Source organism: Choloepus didactylus, chromosome 13 (genome assembly GCF_015220235.1).
Source record: "Choloepus didactylus isolate mChoDid1 chromosome 13, mChoDid1.pri, whole genome shotgun sequence".
In the NCBI taxonomy this organism is placed as follows: Eukaryota; Metazoa; Chordata; class Mammalia; order Pilosa; family Megalonychidae; genus Choloepus; species Choloepus didactylus.
Genome location: NC_051319.1, coordinates 61,626,474 through 61,647,985, shown reverse-complemented (window position 1 = coordinate 61,647,985; position 21,512 = coordinate 61,626,474). Strand labels below are relative to the sequence as shown.

The window sequence follows — 21,512 nt, the reverse complement described above, 5'->3', positions numbered from 1 at the left end:
TCTTGTATTTTTATCTCTGATTTATGACACTGAGGTCCTTGTCAGCAGGATGTGCTCATTCTTGTCCCCATCTACATCACCATAGTGATGTGCCTAGAGCTTACATCTACATTAAGCTGGATACATACATTATACATACATTACATACATTACATACATACATTACATTAATGTAGATGTAAGCTAGAGCTTACATTTTCCTCATTTTCATGGGATACGGCAGATCTGCCTCTCAGAAATCCCTCTTGTCAGCTATATACATCCCTATACATCCCTGGAAGGTTTATTCCCCTTAAGTTAATCAAAATAGAGTGTCTCTATGCAGGGGTATTGGCCTACCCCACCTCCATGGTTGCTAACATGACCACAGACATAGGGGACTGGTGGTTTGATGGGTTGAGCCCTCTACCATAGGTTTTACCCTTGGGAAGACGGTTGCTGCAAAGGAGAGGCTAGGCCTCCCTATGGTTGTGCCTAAGAGCCTCCTCCCGAATGCCTCTTTGTTGCTCAGATGTGGCCCTCTCTCTCTGGCTAAGCCAACTTGAAAGGTGAAATCACTGCCCTCCCCCTTACATGGGATCAGACACCCAGGGGAGTGAATCTCCCTGGCAATGTGGAATATGACTCCCGAGGAGGAATGTAGACCCGGCATCGTGGGACGGAGAACATCTTCTTGACCAAAAGGGGGATGTGAAAGGAAATGAAATAAGAGAGATTCCAAAAGGAGCTGAGAGGTCACTCTGGTGGGCACTCTTAATGCACACTTTAGACAACCCTTTTTAGGTTCTAAAGAATTGGGGTAGCTGGAGGTGGATACCTGAAACTATCAAACTACAACCCAGAACCCATGAATCTTGAAGACAGTTGTATAAAAATGTAGCTTATGAGGGGTGACAATGGGATTGGGAAAGCTATAAGGACCACACTCCACTTTGTCTAGTTTATGGATGGATGAGCAGAAAAATAGGGGAAGGAAACAAACAGACAAAGGTACCCAGTGTTCTTTTTCACTTCAATTGCTCTTTTTCACTCTAATTATTATTCTTGTTATTTTTGTGTGTGTGCTAATGAAGGTGTCAGGGATTGATTTAGGTGATGAATGTACAACTATGTAATGGTACTGTAAACAATCGAAAGTACGATTTGTTTTGTATGACTGCGTGGTATGTGAATATATCTCAATAAAATGAAGATAAAAAAATAGAGTGTCTCTTCAAATTCAAATTCAAAAGCAGATAACAAAAACTAGTAAACAAGAAGGTGAGATAATTATAATCTTAATTTAAGTGGTAAAGGTCTACTTCATGTTTTAATTTAGGGCATAACCTTGATTTTACTACATAATTGTTCAGATCAATTTTTAAGCACAAGATTTTGTACTTAAGAATAAGAAATTGCTTAATTCTTTATTTCAATTATTTTTTCACTTCCCTCTTTTTGCTGAGCACTTTTTATATATGTTATAATACTTTACATTATTAGCTCAACTTTATTTCTTCTTCTGTACAGAGATTCTAATTCTAGTACACCATGATGTAGCAATTTGTCTTCTATAAGGCACTGCTTGTTTTAAGGTAATAGGAATATATTAAACATTAAGTTGGCAAATTTACATTTCTGGGTATGAATTTGTAAAAGTTTATTTGGGGTACTAAGAGGTAAATTTTCTAAACTACTCATGAAGGGACTGAATTTAATTGTTTTAAATTCCTTCTACTATTACATCCTGATTTCTTGATGAAAGTAGACATGGTAGATAATTCCTTCAAATAATATTGTTATTTAAGAGAATAAAATATGCCTTTAAAATTTATATTTATTTAATTACTAGTTGGGTTCCACCCCCCCCACACACATACCTATTTACATCCTCTATGTCTTGTTTTGTGAATTTTTACCTGTGCTGTGCCTATTTTACCTCTGTTTGTTTGTTGGTTTCCCAGTTCAGGTAAAGGTATAAATCTACAGAGCAAGACTTACAAAGTTATAGCATAGAGAAGTTATTTCAGGCTGTGCCACAAGCCCAATAGGAAACAAGCAAGCCATGGCAGTTTCAGTAATCAGATAATTTGGCTGCAGCAGTCTCATCATTGTTGAGCACACTAGATTGAAAGGTTGTAAAAGTGGGCTTGGAAAGGATTTTTATTAGAACTGCCAAGCCCGGAGTTAAGAATTTAAAATAGCAGAGAATCCTGAGCCATCAAAATTTCTGGATGGAGATGAAATGATAAAAGGGAAATTTCTCAGTTGGGTATCTGCAGAATGGATTGGAAGCTCACGCAAGAAGTCCAGTGACCAGGCAGGCGGCAAATGCAATCATCAGAAGTGTGGGGATAAAAGCTTTTCTGTAGAGTGTCATTGGGAATGACATTACAGAAGAGTAGGCAAAAAAATTAAAATTACTTGGATAAAAGGAACAAAGAAGATAGAGAAGTTAAATGCAGCTGAAATTTGGAGCTTGTATGATTAGGAGATTTATTGGAAATCAGATGAAGGAGTGCTTTTTGAAAGTACATCTCTGTAATATCTGTTAATGAGCCCAGTTAGAAAAAGAAATCTATTAAAACACAGAACTTCAGTAGTGTGTTTTAAATATCAGGCAAGATACCATCATTTTCTAAAAATATAACTATAAGGAGTTTTAAAACGTATGTAAAATAAATCCATATATTCTGTTTTTTTTCCTAAACAAGGTATGAATTTGTAGGAAATAATAGTTCCAGATGATAATTCATTGATGATTACTAGCAACATTTATTCCTTTATAATTAAGCCATTAATTATTGTGATAAGACTTTAATTATCAGTCCTTCTGAAAGGCACCCTACTGAAATTTATACTCAGTGTATCATAAACTTTAATGAAAGTAAAGCAATAGTTAAGTCTTTGTCAGATTTTTTAAAAAATCACTGATTTTTTAACCACAAACTAGCTATTCTTTCTTTATACAAAAGTTTGATGATTTAATCCCCCATTTGAACAAATATTTTTAATAGATGTATAGAGGTCAGGTGGTATTGGACTTTAATTAGACAAATTATCTTCTAAACGCATTTACTCGTGATATTAAGTATTACAACAAATAATTAAAACTAAACTACACTGTCAAAACAGTTTAATAAATCATGCTTTTTGTTGCAGTCACCTCAGATTTCTATCATTTTCATTTCCTGATTCGCTAATTCACAAAATTCAATATATTAAAAATGAGACTTCTACATATGAACTGGCAAGATTCTAGAAAAATCATTAGGTTTACTTGATAGTAGTAGCTACAAAAGCATCTAAGTAAAATAATTACTTCACAATTGATATGAATAAAATATCATTGTGTCTACCCAGGCAAATACAAAATAATCCACCAGATTAGCAAGGAACATGGGTATTCTGGCAAGAAGTATTACAAGCTAATAACATGATTTCCATTTGTTTGATGTTTTATTGCTGTCAATTTATTACTTCACATCAACAGTTGGGCAGATGGTTAACTTTCAGAGGAATGAACAAGGAAATATTAGGGAACTGGGCAGTGGTGGTGAGGTTATGCAGCAATGTTACTGTATCAGAAAGAATGTGTGCAACCTGGGCAACAAGTAAAAATCCAAGACCTTGTGAAGGAATAGACTAACTAAATAGAAGGAAATATATATTGTATCTGTCCTTGTGATCATAAGAGAGGCATGAGCCAAGACAGGGTCGGAATTGAGTAAATAAATGGAGCAGATTATACAAACTGTACAAGTGAGCTGAACTGTGTGTGTGTAACCCACTCTGTCACCTCAGGGGAAGAGCTTTCATCTCACACAAATAACAATGAAATTTAAAACAAAGCACAGAGTATTAATTAGATCATGCTATACATACACCCTAGAGGGAAACTACAGAAGTTGTTTCTGCCATATTCAAAGAATGGAGTGAAATAATTTGGTGTTTCTGTCTAGTCAATACCTCTGAAGGCTATGGACTTGTAGATTCCTGAAGTTGGAATATCCGTGTTGTTTCACTGATTTTACCTTTCAGCTTTGCTTCTGGAAAACAGCTGAAGCTTGTCCTGAGGCCCTAGAAGTTGGTTGGGGTTTGCACAACTGCAGTGGTCTACTGTTATCACTCTTTTCGCCCCTTACACTGCAAAGGAAGATTGGGGAACCCGGAATTCACTTCCATTAGGTGGGAAAGAGAGGAACCATTATCTTCGTTTTTAAAACAAGCCCTAGCAGTTTTAAGTAGTTTGACCAGGAATACTTAAATGTTGGGAAAACTGAGATGCCAACCCAGGTCTTTTGATTTTGAATTTATGTTTTTATCCTAACATACTAACCTCCAGATTACTATCATAGATAGATAGATAGATAGATAGATAGATACGGATAGATATTTTACATAGCTAATGATCTAAACTTCTAAACTTCTATAGTGGGTCTTCAGATTTCTTTGACTATTCTGCGTAAATAAATATATGCCTTCAATTGAGTTTCTCTTTCCTTAGGGGAACAATTATTCATATAGTTATCTAATTTACTGAAATATTCTTCATTCAGAAATTTAATCAATGAAAATTTAGAATACAAATCTGATATGTCTAACTCCATAATATAGGTCAGTGTGTGTTCTCAGACAGAATTCAAATATGATAGCTAAAGGTGGTAATACAAGTCCTCACCTCATTTTAGTAAATGCTGTCAATTCCTGCCCCCCTAAGATTTTAGCAGGGCTATTATTAGATTCACTTCTTTACTCTCCGTATTTACTTGAAATAAAAATAGTTTCCTAATTCTGGCAATATTAAAGAACTTCAGATAATAGGTAAAGAAAAGTTAAGAAAATCTATAAATTCTATAATATATTCAAATTATACACATAACAAAAATTTATCCCTTAGGAAACAGTGGGTATGTGCTCACAATGGCTTGTGCTCACCTACAGGTAGATGTCCTTCTCTTTCTGGGCAAATGGGAACCATGGGAGAGCCATGTGACTAGTTTTGGCCAATGAAGGGTTTAGGGCTAAGGTGGTAAAAGTGCTTGTATGATTCTCCAGGTGCTCCTTCCTCTGTTGTGGTAGTCCTGGAAGAGGTCTCGTGACCAGGCGGTAGGACCAAACAATCAAAGCAGCCTGTGTTGCTGAATGACTGCTGAGTATCCCAGACCCAGAGTAGACTTTAAGTGAGCAAGAAATAACTCTGATGCCTCAGAGATGCTGGGGATATTTGCTATTGCAACCCAACCTAGTCTATCTTGACTAACACAGAAACACAATTACTTTTCCCATATCTTCCGACTTTCCTCAGGAAGGTTCCAGTGAAATGATGACTGTTAGCTCACAGATTACATGGACACATGTAGGGCCCATGCTCCTAAGCAGTTCTGAGTGATAGTAAAGAGAATGGACTATGAAGGAAGATGGCCTGCCTTTCAATTCTGATTTGACCACTCACTGGCTCTACAAACTTGGGCAGAAGACTTCTGGTGCCAAAGTTCCATATTTGTAAAATGTGGAAAATAATGATGTCTAAAACATAGGATTGTTATAAAGGAAAAACAATGTAAAGATGGAAATATATTATATGCAAAAAAATTTCAAGAATGTTTGGCGTAAAGTAAGCCCTTGAAAAGAGTTAAATATCATGTCTTGTCACCATTTACTCCTAACCCACTTGAGGGCATATGTTGTTTGATTTTAGCTGGTGATTACGAGAATTCACAACCACATTATTAAACAGTGGAAAATCATATCTATAGTCTAATAGCTAAAGGATGGAAGTGTTTTTATTAGACAGAGCTCCAAAGTTCTTATTCTTTAGAGGTTCTGCAGAGTGGAGGGGCTGCTATTTTTAGCTCTCAGGGTCAATGTTAAACAGATGGAACTCACAGATGAAAGACCACAGAACAGTAGTGACACATTCAGGGTCAAATGGCATTAATATAAAATCAGGGAAAAACCCCAAACAGTTGACAGCTTTGAACTTAGAGAAAAAACTGAAAGATGAAGCTACTAGCATAGTACAAGAGAAAATTAGGCTTGCATTATTCAGCAGCTCATTCATTTTAGACAGTAGCTAAATTGCCTGAAATCCCTTTCATATTATGCAAAGATCAAACACATTAAGAATGTCAAAACAACATTAGATAACCCTGTTCAAGCATCAAAATACCTGTTCAGAATAAAGGAAAGATTTGCAAAGTTCAGGGCTACAAAGAAAATGGTGATGCCGGGAGAAGAAAAATCATGCAGAGCCATGTTGGCCTTGGAATGTCAACCCAACCACTTCCTAAGGGGGTGACTTTAGGCTAAGTTCTGAAATTGAGGTCCTGGGTTTCTTAACCTGAAATTCAGAATAATAATACTTATTTTCTACATTCCTATGAGACTTGGAGACATTATAATGCATATACAATTTCACATAGCAGTTAACATTATTAGTCTACCTATCTCTGATCAGTTCTAAGAGTCATAAATTAAAAGCAATAGTTCATCCTTATTTTCCCTTTGTCATCACACAAACTCTATATCCCATGCTGATTTAACTACATCTTAAAGAGAAGGTTATTTGCCAAGCTTGTCCCACTTTAGTTTTTTCTTGCATCCTACATAATTGCTGCTCCACTAAGATGCAGCTAACAGCAGTTTTATGTTCTACACTGCTGTGTGCCCAATGGTGGCATCTTATCTGTCATTACTTCAGAATCATGCAACTTGAGTGATTCTAAACTCTAAAACATCTAGTCTAAGAACTTAAGTATGATGTCATAGTCACACATCAACCCAGAAAACATCACGTAATTTTGTGATAATATCTAGTAATTGTCAGATTTTACCTAAGTGATATGGTTGTTATCAACCTTTATTGCTTATAAATCACTTCCTCGCTTAGAAATCATTGGTATTTTAACACAGCACATTATAATGTAGTCTCTCTTGCTACAAATTTAAGTATACATTAGCGCAAAATGTACTACCAACAGAGAATTAGAAGAAAGAAACGAATTTCCAGGACAATTATAAGAATTGGTATTGCATTACAGCACATATTCCATGGGAAAAAATTCAGTCAAGGCTGTGATTCATGACTTGATTACACCACTCCCAGTGCAATTAGTTGCAGAAATACTATCTTTTCTTCACAGAGTTATCCAAAAAGAGCTATAATTAGAACACATAGATAAAGCTTCTTGCATAGTTTCAGAAACATGTGTAGCTGCTGTTCTGGCCAAGCTAACTGATGTGCCCAGAGAAAGCTGTAAAACACAGTGACTTATCAAATAATTACTGCACGGGCATACATAACTCAAACACAAGATATTTTAGGTTAATTAAACCACTTCCGCTAATAGTATACTCATTTTTCCCCCAGTATATTATTAAACTAATGAGGGAAGGTGTGAATATAATAATACCAAATTGGACGAGTGATAAATTTCTCTTTTTGCATGCCCATGTATTTTTGTGCAGATATATTTTTTCTATTTAGCTGAAGCCTGACTTAAAATACCAGTTTCATTTCCTCAAATAACTATTGAAGGTGGCAGAGAACTTTGGCTAATTTTTTTTTCTTTCTGTCCTTCATCAGCAGAGATAAAATAACCTGTTATTACAGAAGTAGGACAATCTGTGTTTAAATTAAAAAGACAAAACCTTTACTATTTCTATTTAATTAATGAGTACCATCTTTGAAAATATACATTCTTTCTTTATACTAGGAAGGATGCTGTCATAAGCAGCCTATTACTCTTTTAAATTTTGTAGGAATACTACATTCAAAGGACTGTTGACACTAGCTCTGTGGTTCTCTAACTGTGTAAATAAAAGTGCTAAAAATACATAGTGTTAAAAAAAGAACCTGCTCTGATGGAGTGAAGGAAAGCAATTCTGCTTTGGGCTTTTCAGAAAGGGAAAAAGATGTACCATGTTTTATGATGCCTTAATGGATGATGTACAAACTTGCACTTCAGAATTTAACTTTTGAATGCAATGTTGGCTGATTACAAAAACTGCAGTGCCACTTATGATTCTTAAATTACAAGTTACCAGGCAAATATTATGACATTCTATGTTAATTGATTTCCATGTTTTACAAATTCATGTATCCTTAAAGATGTAACTAAGTTTGAGTGAATGTTACAAAATTATCATTTGGGGAGAAAAACATGTTGGTACAATTTATTCCACCCATTAATGAAAAAGAAGTAACATATGGAGCATATAAGCTCAAATGAGTGTCCCAATACTGCTATAACCTAATATTTAATGTTGATTATAAATAAATAAAATGTAACAAGAGAGTAAAGTCAATATAATATTTTGGGGTTGGGAATTAACTTTCTAGGGTAATTGTTATTTATGTACATGTTAGATAAAATAGGTACTATAGTTTTGGTATACACCACCAAACAGAACATTGATAGTCTTTCATGGGGTAGTTTTATCTATACTTAGAGGAGAGAGGTATATTTAGTCCTCAGAGGTTTTTTCTATGTATATGGCTCCATGTTCTGATTCAACCAGCCACTTTTTTGCAAGCAAGTGATCTGCTCTGTAGATAATTTATGTTTGCTAGGAAGCTCTACTTTGAGATCCAGTTTGCTTGCCAGGTATGACAAGGGTCAAGATCTCAAACTATAAGGTGATATTTTGGTCTCAGAACCTAGCTGGGGGAAGAATATGGTCTGAAGGGAGAAAACTGAATGTCTTCTAATAATACTGCATCGACTTTTGGAAAGAAATAATTATTTAAACCTAGAGAAATGATGAAATCCTGTGTTTACTCATACCAAAGCTAAATGGATACATCATTTTGGTATTCAACAAGTTATTTATTTACCTGGCCCATATTCATTAAACATACAGATTATACAATTTATAAATTTTAGATTATAGCATTCCTTGATTATTGGTCTTACAGTTTGCAAAATTCTGAAAAGTGAATTCATTCTGTTTGCATCATCTCCATGACCAACACATATCGAACAAAATATATGCTGAGTAAACATTTAACATGACATCCTCTATTTTTTACTCATTTGACGGTTCCTTTAACAAAATAAAGCCTATTTTCTTTCTCTTATTCTGACACAAATGTATTATAATCTTTTAATAAGAAGTTGTTTTAAAAACAGTGTTCCAAATTATCATGATATAGCCTGAAAAAGGCAATGAAGAAATACGCTTGAAGACTATCTCCCTGCAGTAGAATAAAAACAAAGTTTTGAGATCAAAAGACAAATATTCAAAAAGGTCATAGCATTCTTTATTAAATTGAACCACAAACAAATTTCCACCAAAGATGACTCCATCTACTAAATTGCAGTTCTCAATTGGATTTGGAGGAATAACGGACAACTCTGACTGGATACCAGCAACCCTCGTTCTTCCCACTTAATGGAACAATTTTGTTCAGGCATGCACCTGACCTCATCATGACTCAAGGGGAGATAAATTCATTTATAACTATGGGCATAACATCAGATCATCCAAACCAGTGTGGCTGGGGACTTTCCTTGGACATGGGTAGGTGACCTATACTAGTAAATTAGACCAAAGAGAAAGACTTTTATTAGATGTTAGGAGGAAAAGATTTTCTCTCTTTCTTTTATGAAATGACAAAGAATAATGGCATCTTTCAACTATGAGGGTAATCATCTTAAAGCCAATGCTGAAAGCATCCTGTTACCAGCATTTTCAGTATCCCCTTGGATTGTCCTGTAAATGTGGGTTTCCTCTGGGAGGCAGGGAGCTTGCTGGTGCACAAGGTAAAACATCCCATGGCGTCTCTGTACTGGTTTATGGTGTTTCCTGGAGGAATGGTGAATGTTAGGAGGGTCTAAATGGCCTGGCAATGTAGGAGGGATTCAATAGATGGTCCTTGAAGTACCAAACTGGAAGTCTATAATATACAAATGTGTACATTTCTATTTATGGCATGGATTACGATATTCACCTTAGGAACTTTTGACATACACTCATTGTGGTCTTCTCCAAACCTTGTCAAAGATGCTATCCATTTTAATGAATATCCACAGGGGAGTAAATGAATCACTGCTTCATTCTGATTTTGAGAAGCATTTGGTTTTGCCATTATTTACTATAGTTTATTATCACAATAACATTTCCAAAGACCAAAATATTGTATTACATATATAGCTTAACATATAATCATAATTGTATAGTATAGAAAATAATTTTTGGTATTGTCCTCTGCATTTAATAATGCAAAACTAGTGGCAAACATTTCTAGAAAAAAATAATAAAATAGTCCTTCAGTATTAAAATTTCTTATTAAAAAACATTAGATCAAAGTTAAGAGTATGATGTTATTAATGCATAGATGTTAGGTATGAATAAAATGAATTTAATCCCATCTCTTATAGTAAACCAAGATATTTGAAATCTGCATGTCACAGGTTATCATAGGTCAATTGAAAAACCAACATATTCAGATTTTTTATTATTCTGTGGTTTTTGATGATGAAACATTTAAAATAATGCATAAGCAGGACATAAACAATGTACTGCATACTTACCAGGCGATTTTTATGCCACTTTGCTGAATGCAGGATTAATATATTTGGGCTTTTTATTGCTTGAGTAGAAAGTGCTCATTACTTATTTTATGTGTATAATATAGAAATTAAAAAAAAGTTTGTTTTTTTCAATGGCATATATCACACTGTGGTAGTGGTTGATTTCCTCAAGATCGTCTTCTGTGGTTTTGGTGCAGTGGGAGGAGGCACAGTTGCAGGTCTGAGAGGAGGGAAGCTGTTACTGTGGCTTATTCCCAGTCCCCCATTTTCTAGTGGAAAAGGAGGGAGATGGGGTGGAGGAAGGAGGGGAGGGCCTTGGTGAGGAAGCTTTCCTGGTGGGTGGACAGGTTCACTGTGTAAGTGGACCTCCCTGCTCTTTATGTTATACCGGGTATCACAGTCTGGACAATAGCCATGGTACTGCACCTTTTCATTAAACCTTACTCGTTCCCGAGGCCCTGCCTGGGGACACCTGTCTTTGTCAGGTCTGTGCATCAGAGGCTGAACTAGAGCCTTGTCCAAGTTACTATTGGGTATGCAGCAGATATCCCCATTTGGAATTTTGTTCGGTCCACCCAGTAAACCTCCATTCCGTAGGAGGGTGCCATTGGTCTTTACAGGATTGACAGTCGGAACCACCCTTTGGGTGTCTTCGCACTTCACCGGTGTCAACCGTGGAGGAGGTGGTGGAGGGTTTGGCTTTCTCAGGACCGTGAGGATAGCGGATGGGTGTGCTGGGGGTTTAATGAGAGGTGCATTAGCCTGCACTTTGATCTTCTCTATGCTGGAGGCTGTTGTGCCGCTTGAGCTACTGTTCAGGGTGTCCGTTTTGGAGCTGTCAGTCATGTCATCCTCCAGCTGCAGGTCGGAGGTCAGAGTATCAATCTGGTCAACCACCTGGTGGAAGGGACAAGGTAATTGTGTTGAAGAATGACATAAAACAAGATACAGTAGATACAATTTCTTCCTTTCTAGCTTTAGTCTGCTCTGGGAGACATGATTAATATTGAATTGTGCCTTCCATTGTGGCTTAATGTTTTCATTCAATAAATTTACAGAATAGCTATCAAAAGCCAAAGTACCAACTGTTTGATAACACAATGATTCGACATGCTTAGAATATAATAAACTTGATGCATACGATCAATTCCTGATTCTGCTATATTCATCGAAGATGGAATCCTGATGCAGGAATATAACTGATTTTTACAAACAAGAGGAGAGGAGTTCCCTTTCTGCTAGTTTGTAGAAAGCTACAGGAAAATACAGCTCCCAACATAAAAATGGGAAAAAGCTGGATAATGTGTGAAATCATTACTTGTCTTGAGACCTCAGAGAACTGAGTTCACGTGGCAACCAGATGAACTGAAGCACAGAGTGTCAAGCCTTCTGAGGAAGCACAGGACACAAGAATTTTTTCACCTTTGGCAAATCACAGGAAAAAAGAGGCAATAGCCATGAAAATAAGTTAAAAAAAAAAAATTAGAAGCCTTGAAGAACTCTTGAAGGCTGCATATGCACTTTCGTGACAGTTTAGAATCCCTGGGCTCCCCAGGCACAAGTGAAATCTGCACTGTGTCTTTTCCATTGGCCTCTCATATGAGAGATTGAGGGTCGGAAGGACACAGTAAGAGTCCCTGTTGATGGCAAACAAGGGGCAAAACCTCACCCACTTACCCCCCCACCCACCCCCAGACCCTTCTCGCAAAGCAGGAGCCTTAAATTGTTGGGGGAGTGAAAGGAAACTCTCCCACCTTCAAGACACTAGCAAAGATACCCTGCAACTGTGGGAGGTAGTAGCAAAAGCCATCTGACTATGGTGAAGGGAGCAGAGAACCCCCTGGGGTACAGAATCCTACATTAATACAAAGCATATGTCTGCTATCACTGCAGAGGAGCAGCAAATCTCAAACTCAAGTCCTTCCACAGATGTAAGGCAGAGATATGGAATCTGATAAAGCTGTCAGACCCCTAGTGAAGGAGGGAGGTTGTGAAGACAGGAAAATAGGGTGAAATCATCTTAGACAGTGGAGTTCTAAGGAAAGTTTAGCAAGGCTTGGCACAGAATCTCATAAGGTTTGCCTGTCAAGAGATTCTGATACCCCCTATAACAGGATTGACTTTGTATCTCTGTTGCGTTCAGTTATTGGTAAGGAGCACCGTGTGGGAAACAGGGGCTCTGCTCAAGTGTTGGATTTCAGAGCACAGAGGTGGCGCCCTCAGTGAGTTATGCCTCCCACAGTCAGAGATCTCAGAGGCTGTTCTCATGGCTTACACGCATAAATATTATGCATATAAGAAGATGGAAAAATTACAGGTTGCTTTACAAATGGTTTATTTTTGTAAGAAGACAAATCCTTTCATTCCATGCATTTTCATCTAGAGAATTTTCCCTCTTTTCTTATTCAGGCCAAAGTTTTGTTCAACAGAAGCTGGCTCTTTGACACATAGTGGCAGAATTGAGCTCAAAATGAAATATCATAAACATCCAGAAGTTGGGGGGTTTGGGGAGGATATCTAGAAGGTCTACTTTTTTCCCCTTGAGGCATTTCAGTAACATAAATGCCAAGTCTACCACGGTCAGTCTTCTCCTTGGGTATCTAAAAGACCAACAAATTCACCATGCCCAAGACATAGCCCATGTTCTCCAGTTAATTGAGTTTTTTCTAGTGTTTTCTATTTTAGTGAATTGTACCACCAACCACTCATTTGAGTAAGTCAGAAACCTAAAATATGTCCTTGATACCATTCATTCATTCACCGTCTCTCCAGTATACCTGGAGAACAAGTCCTGTTTATTTTAGGTCCTAAGTATATTTTGAATTTATTTACTTCTCCCCATTTTCATCTCTGTGATCCTAGTCTGAGCCACCATTGTCTACCACTTGGACCATCCAGAGTCACCTTGCTTCTTTTGCATCTCTGTAGTCTCAGTGATCTTTTAAAACAGCCCTCTGCTTACAACTTTTCAATGACTGTTCATTTCTCCATGATAACCACCAGTTCTTAATAAGACCTCCAAGATCCTGCATAATCTCACTCAGTGGTGTGCTGGCATGTTTAACAACTGGCTCTCCAGGAATCAAACAAAAAAGTCCTGATTTGAACCATTTGCCAATTTCCATGGTGCAAATTTCCACCATAGCCGATATCAGATTAGTAATGTGACATCACTGAACGTGGAGTTGGGAAGAAATGAACAGTAGGACATTCTACCATACAGATAACATAAAGACATTCGGGATCACAAATAAGAAAACATACGAAAGCAATTAGGAATAATTAGGGATAATTAGAAAACATTTGTTTTTAATATAATTAAGTATAAGTTTATACAGTCTTGTTTTTAATTATGGCTGTATTGAAAAACCAGAACCCCAAATTTCTGAAAATTTAACAGTTGGTCCTTGCTAGCCAGTACAAGTCAGCTTTAGCAAATCATTGCCTTTCACTCCTAAAGAACTCTCCATCTTCAACTCTCAAGTTTTCCTTTTCTTTTCTATTCGCATACATCTGTGGTTAATTTTAAACCCTCATAATTGTGTTTCTTGCCACAGGACATTTGCACATACTAATATTTCTTCCTGGCACGCATTTCCCTCTCAACTTAGACTAAATAACTCCTAGTCTTCTTTACAATCTTAGCTCAGAAGTCGCTCGTGAAGTAACCTTCCCTGTCCAACTGCAATATCCTTTATAGGACATGCTAATTTGGTATATATGAGCAATCATATTTTTTTTCATTCAAAGAACTCACATCAGTTTTTAATTATATTAAATAGTATCAGCATTGAGATACTATTTCCCCCTTAGTCTATAATCCCCATATGCACAGAGTATTTTCTTATTTTTGTTTACTATTGCATCCTAAGGCCTAATATAGTGGCTGGCACTTAGAAGGTACTCAGCAAACAGTTATTAAATAGATGCAGTAAGAGTTATTTCTTTGGTTCGAGTGTGAGCAAAAGCACTATCTTTCCTATTTGATTTTAGAGGAGATTGCAACTTTGAAAATGTCATATTGGCTCCATTATTCCAGAAGAAAACAGGGGAGAAAGGATTTATCCATAAATGAGCCACAGAGTTGGTGGCTCTCTAGCTCTGGGCCAGAAATTGCTGTAGAAGTCAAAGGGGGAGGACACCTAAAGACTGTGAGAGCTGGAGGGACAGCTTTGGCCCATAGGCACTGTGTGCTCTTTCATCTGAAGAGTTTACCCGCGGCTTTGGCCTTATTAAATACCTACAGCAAATGACAGAAAGCTGGCCTAATGTGAGGGAAGTGAAGCTGCTTTTCAGAGATGAATATGTACTGCGTGAGTGAATCCCTGGTTCTGTGACAGGTCCTGGCTGTCTTCAGATTCTACATTATTTCCTGGTTGCCACCAAAATGCCCAAGAAAATAAATAAATAAATAAAAAGCAAACAAACAAACAGCAAAAAATAATTTCTCCTAGAGGGATATTCCTTCATAGAGCAGGGAATCTAGTGTAAGGGCTTGACATAAGTACATACTCAAACAAATAACCATGAAGTGCAACTGCTCCAAGTACTCTGAATGAAAACTGCAAGGTGGTAAAAGAGGAGAATAAGACCTCATTAGAAAGGTCGGTGAAGCATTCCTAAAGGATGAGTTGGAATCACTTGTTAGAAGAGGAGTGGTTTGAGCTTTCCAGTAGGAGACCAGAGCAAAATAAAGGTCCTCTGACAGAAGAGTGCACTAAGTGTGCAATTTAAAGAAGATCCTTCTGCTGGAGGACTCTGAGAGGGAGGTTGGAGAGCTAGGTATCAGCTAGCTTGGAAACCTTGGTTTACTGTGATAAAGTACCACATAAATTTAAGAGTTCCATAAGTGAGAAAAGCAATATTCAAAAGGACAACAAATTAGTATTTTGCAGAACTGAAGAGTTCTCTAATAAGTACAAAGATTTTCAAACAGGAAAATACAAACTAACCCACATCTGGAAATACTATAGTGAGCTTACAGAACACAGAAAAATAATGATAAAGGTTATACTCAACAAAAAAGGAGTGACAAATACTTAGAAAGTAGCAAAAATTATGCTGACAGATTTCTATTTAAGCAATAGAGGCCTAAAGAAAATTTGCAAATGTATTTCATACTGAAAGAAAATAGTTTGAAATGTAATATAGTTAACTCTTTAAACATGATCATGAAATAAAGAAATTTTTAGACAATAAAGATTGAGAATATACTTCTTACAGCTCATTACAAAAAGTACTATCAAGTGACAATTCAATATAAAGTAAAACAAGCAGAAAGAAGGACTGGGATGAAAGAAGCATAGAAGAACAAAGAAACTGCTAAGCAGGTAAATCAAAGTATTCACTGATTACAAAAATATGAAATACTAATGACTGATTTAAGAGAGGAGAAAGAAAATGTGAACTAAAATACCAGGAAAAATTAACATGTGAGATTGGAGAACAAAGTTAAAGCATTTTTATGTCACTGTATTTTTTGCATGAGGAAGATGGAGATACTGATTAACTTTAGAATTTATTAAGTAAAAATTACATGAAAAATTTTAGAGCAACTACTGAAACAAAAGATTCAAAATTACAGCTTCTGAAATAACATAATAAATAAGAAGTGAGTAAATATTATTTGATAAATCTCAAAAAGATAGTAAAGAAGAAAACTAGAAACAAATAAAAAGTGTGGCAAATAAAAATTACCATAAGGTAGTGGAACAAATGACTTCAACTATATCAGAAATCATAGCATATGCAAATAAATTCAAATAATTTATTCAAAAATAGTGATTGCTGTTAAAAAGAAACTCAAGAAGTTTGAATATAAAGTGATGGAAATAACCAAATGAAACCTGAGGCAGTTGTGTTAATACCAAGCAAAAAGACTTAGCTTAAATCTTTCTTAATCAAAACAGTATTGTATTAATACTTAGATGAATCAATAAATGAATGAGAATTGAAAGTTCTCTGTGTGTATGTGTATATATATATATATACACACATAAACACATATATACATGTAGTGTATGTATATATATATTTTAATATTCACACACATGTATCTTTGTTAGATTTTACATACAATAAACAAATGTATGTGTATGTAATACATGCATATATGAATAACATGTACATATATATAAATATGTGTGTATTTATGCATATAATACATAACAAACCAAGATAAAAATGGATGAAAGTTTACAAAAAAATAATTCACATAAGATGAATATGAAATTTGCAAAAAACATGAAAATATGCTCTATCTCACTAGTAAACAAAGTAATGCAAACTGAAGAAAAATGAGCTAGCATTTCACACTCCATAGTTTGATAAAAATAAAACAATCTGATAATTCCAATTGTTAGTGATGATGTAGATAAATGGGAAATTTACACATTGCCAGTAGAAATGTAAATTTAGCCACTTTAAGACAATTTTTGACAATACATTATACATTGGATAGAGTATGTACCATGATCTAGTCTTTTAGGAACACAGCTTAGACTACTCTAGAGAAACCATAACAGATGTGCAAAGGGTTGGAAAGCATAAGCACAAGGATGCTTCTTGCAGGGTTTCTTAAAAAAATTTTTACCATAGCTAAAAATTGGTAACAGCTCAGAATCCATCAGTAAGTGACTGGGTAAGTTACATAGAGTCGTTAGAATGAGTTAACTAGAGCTATATGTATCAGCAGGGATAAATTTCAAAACCATAATGTTGAGTATTAAAAAGTTATTAAAAGATATGTTCAGTGTCTGTATATTGTTTTTATATACAAATACGTGGATTTAGTTTGCACAACATGAAAATAAATAATACATACCAAATTCAGTATTATTTTTACCTCAGGTAAGGAAGAAGAGGAATGGATGTTGGGAGGTATCAACTATAACTGAAACATTTTATTTCTTTTAAAACTTGATATAAAGTAATTATGACAAAATGTTACATTTCAAAAGTCTCAGTTGCATTTGTTGTATTTATTTATTTACTTTCTGTTATGTGTGAAATATTTTATAATTTGAAAATAAAATGAATATTGAACACTAGAAAAATAAAGTTAGAAAGAAGTTAAAAAGTAATCTTCAGTTGCCATATGAAGAACATGTTGAAGGGAGCTGGAGTTTATTTACTTGGCCAGTTAGATGTTCTTGCAGCTAAGTGAGAGATGAATAAATTAGCAAGACAAGAAATCTACTGTATCCTTATAATTATACTTTTCTGGTTTGTGTAAGCTATTTCAAGGTATCACATTGCAATTAAAGGAGTCTTAGCCAGGGTCATGAAGGAATTACAGGGAAAACAAAATGAAAAAACATAGGACTGGTGGGACATTTTTTTTTTTTTTGGCAGATATCTGGAGATGAAAAGATAGCATGACATCAATCAGTCAGAGGATTATCATAATCTAAGAATGTTCACCTATGCATAAGGTACAAAGGAGACATGTACATCTCAAAAGTGAAAACTGGGTCATTTGTTCAAGTAATTATAGCTACTCAAGTTCACAGAGGATCTTATAATGAAGGCAAAACAAAGAGAGTTTTAAAGAAAGGATAACCTTAGGTAGATGTTGTGTTTGAGGATTCCAGGAGGATTTACTTAGCCTTCCATATAAGGCAGCTATGATAATATGAGGAGTAATTAAGAATAATAATAAATGAGACTTAGGAATCGCATGACTTCACTTTTGGATTTGAGACAATATCCCTAAATATATTCATAATAGAGAAACAGATTTAGAAGAAAATAAGCTATCTGATCTAAGTTTTTTGTGCTAATTGAGATTTAGTTTACATTACTTTTGGAAATATTAAACTTCAAATAGTAAAAATAAAAATACTTGTAGTGGTGTTACTACAGTGGGATTTTCAGGAAAGAGACCTCTTTCCTATAATTTTAAGGAAAATTTTAGGAGCTCCTTCTCCTATGCTTGCACAGTGTTTTGCCCCTTCAGCATTACAAACTCATTGAAATTATCTGTCTATGTGTGCTTCCCCTCAGACCACGTAAGTTGTCTATCCATCTTTGTTTCCCTGGCAGAGAATCATAGAAACTCCTAGTAGGTATTCAATAATAATTTGTTGTATGAAGGAACTGAATGAATGCAGACCCTGAGAGAAAAGTCATTTCTTGCCCTTACTTTGATCCCTCCCCAGTTTCCCTAGCTTGGGTCTGATTTTCAGCCCCACCAAACCCAGATGGATTACGTAGAGAAAAAAGAAGACAGAAATAAAGACTCGGTGAGAATGGGGGAAATCTCCTCCTTTATTACCCGACTCTTAAAGCCATGCTCTATAGCTTGGCATTGTGGACGTTTCAGGCAGATTCCAGTACAACTAAGGTAATTTGATTGTACATTTAACTTTAAATATTTGTTCATGTAGCTCTAGATGTATTCACCATTTTCTTAAATCCTATTTGTCTTGTTTAATTAAAAATCACATAATATATAGTTCAATTGCCTTAAAAACAAAGATAAACCTTTTTTAATTTGAGTGAATCTTTCTCTAGGGCCTCCTCATCAACAATCCTCCATCACAAGAATATCAATTACAAATTTAATGAAGAGAAAGGAGGAATTTAACTACAACTTTAACCTGTACCAGAAAATTTATGAATTTTTCTATGATCTTTAAGATTGACTTACGAAAACAATTACATTTTAAATATGCAGCATCAGCAGCAAAGAACTGAAGAAAGAAATGAATGGGAGCCACAGGAATTTCTACCAAGAGAAAAAGATAGTTAAGAACATTACCTTGACAGAGCTATTTGACGATGTTCAGTGGCTGAATTCAAGTACAAGAGCTCTGTTCAACAGAGGCACAATATATTAGCAACTGGCAGACCCAGTCAGATCCTTCCGTGGGAGAGATGGAGTATAAGCCTGACAGAGCAGAAGCAGCAAGTAGTGGAGTCACCAGTGGGGGCTATTCCAGCATGGAAACAAAAGGGGGCAATTTGCCCTGGCCTCAGATTCATAGCTCACACACTTGATTTTCTTTTTTGACATTATACAATTTAAAAAAAAATGATGTATCTGTATCTATATCTAAATCTATATCTATATCCATATCTGTATCTGTATCTATATCTATCTGTATCATCTTTATCTACATCCATCCCAGTGACCTATTGACAGGATTGAAACAAGTCGTCACACACAGGGTACAACTTGGTGTTTCACTGCCAGATCACATTATTTGTTATGTACTTATGAATTAATATTTATGAATGAATCTAGTAGTTATCCTTGAGTAATAAAATTCTATTGAATTGCACTTGTGTCTGAAACAATTTAATAAATGGAAACATTTAAATGATTCTGCAATTTGGTTAATTCTGCTTTGGAATTTCTTTATTTAAAAAATTCTATAAAACCATAAGAAATAGGACTGACTCAGGACTCTCTTGACCTCTAAAAAGGCCCAGTGACCAGTGTGGAAGAGTTGTGTTAGCAATGACCATTAAATGCTTGCTTCCAAAGGGTGACTAAGAGAGCTGCCTTGGGTTCCTAGAGCTGTCTCTGGATTTCCAGAGCAAGCTTTATTTCCACACAACATTATTGTTTCTTAGAGACCTGGCCAATCAGCTGCTGAGATAGTTCCATATTTTTATTAAGTTCTCTTTATCAACTAGACCAAATAAGCATGCCACTCTTTGAAGTCAGAAACATTGCAAACACCGTAATAATAGGATTGTATTCTCATATTTATTTTCATTTTTCTTGGAATACTTGATAGAGAATATGAAGTATATATAAATGGAATAAAGCCAACTGCCGTGACTTAATTGAGGAACAAGTTTATTTTTTCTTTCACATAAAGTCTAGAGGGAGGTAATATATGGCAGCATATTGAAATTATCATACATCACACCAGCCAAAATGTAGTCACCTAGATTCAAGAGAGGCTGGGAAATGCAGGTTTTTACCTGGTTTTGCACATGCAACATGTAAAACTAGGTTATACAAGGTAAGAACGGGAGAAAGGAAACTCCAAGGCAACTAACAACCTCTGAAACAGAGACTTGAAAAAGCAACAACACAAAATCATACACATCTGATTATCCTTGGTGGGAAGTAAATTTGGAGGATATAAACTTATCTGAGAGTTGACCTTCTTTGCTGAAAATTGCTTTTAACTTTCTTTGAGACAGAATACATTTTTTCATGGTGGTAATGCTGATTGCTTTTGTAATATACAGATAAGTGGCAAATCTTGCCTTGTTCTCTTGAAGTAAACTAGATTTAATAAACAAACAGCCATTGAACCTGATAAATATGAATTACATAAGCATTCAACAATACTAATATTTATGGTCAAAAGCAAGATGTAGCTATTATGTACTTTGTCTTATTTTTTATGTTTGGTTGGGTATAACAAACATTTTATTGTACAATTACTATTATCCTAGTATTGTGTGAGACACTGAGTATAAAACAATAATAAGTGTTCTGGTTTAAGATAGAGTGAGTATATGCACTTTGTGTCTTCCTCCCCAAATCCTATAAATGAGTAAAGAAGTAAAAATAGAAATAAATTCAGAAAATGTTCTCAGAGTGGATGTATTAGTTTCCCAGAGTTAACATAACAAAGTACCAAAAATTGGGTGGCTTAAAAAAACAGTTTATTCCCAGACAGTTCTGGAAGCCAGAAGTCTGAAATCATGGTGTCAGTAGGGCCATGCTCACTTGGAAGGCCCTAAAGGAGAATCTGTCCTTACCCCTTCCAGCTTCTCGGTGCCCCAAGTATTCCCTGGCTGGTGGCTGCCCAGTGCCAATCTCTTCCTCCATCTTCATATGGTCATCTCCCCCCTGCATCAGTGCCTATGCACCTTCTCCTCTTTTTATAAGGATGCCAACCAAATTGGATGTAGGTCCCACCTTAATCCAGTGTGCCCTTATCCTAACTTAATTCATTATATCTGCACATAACTATTTCCAAATAAGTTCACATTCATAGGTACCAGGGGTTAGGACTTCAAGATATC

General features: G+C 35.7%; 1 protein-coding gene across 5 annotated transcripts in view; it reads right to left on the bottom strand.

The window, feature by feature from the left end:
• Positions 1-21,512, bottom strand: part of PRR16 (proline rich 16) — a 245,662-nt gene that overhangs the window by 26,891 nt on the left and 197,259 nt on the right. For 4 of the 5 annotated variants that reach the window (XM_037802231.1, XM_037802233.1, XM_037802235.1 and 1 more), the window contains one exon: positions 8,790-11,414. In XM_037802231.1, coding sequence (XP_037658159.1) covers positions 10,659-11,414 — 756 coding nt within the window. In that variant the 3' untranslated portion in view covers positions 8,790-10,658. Of the gene's footprint in view, positions 1-8,789; positions 11,415-21,512 lie in introns of those variants that run through there. The other variant, XR_005211488.1, reaches the window with a different exon arrangement.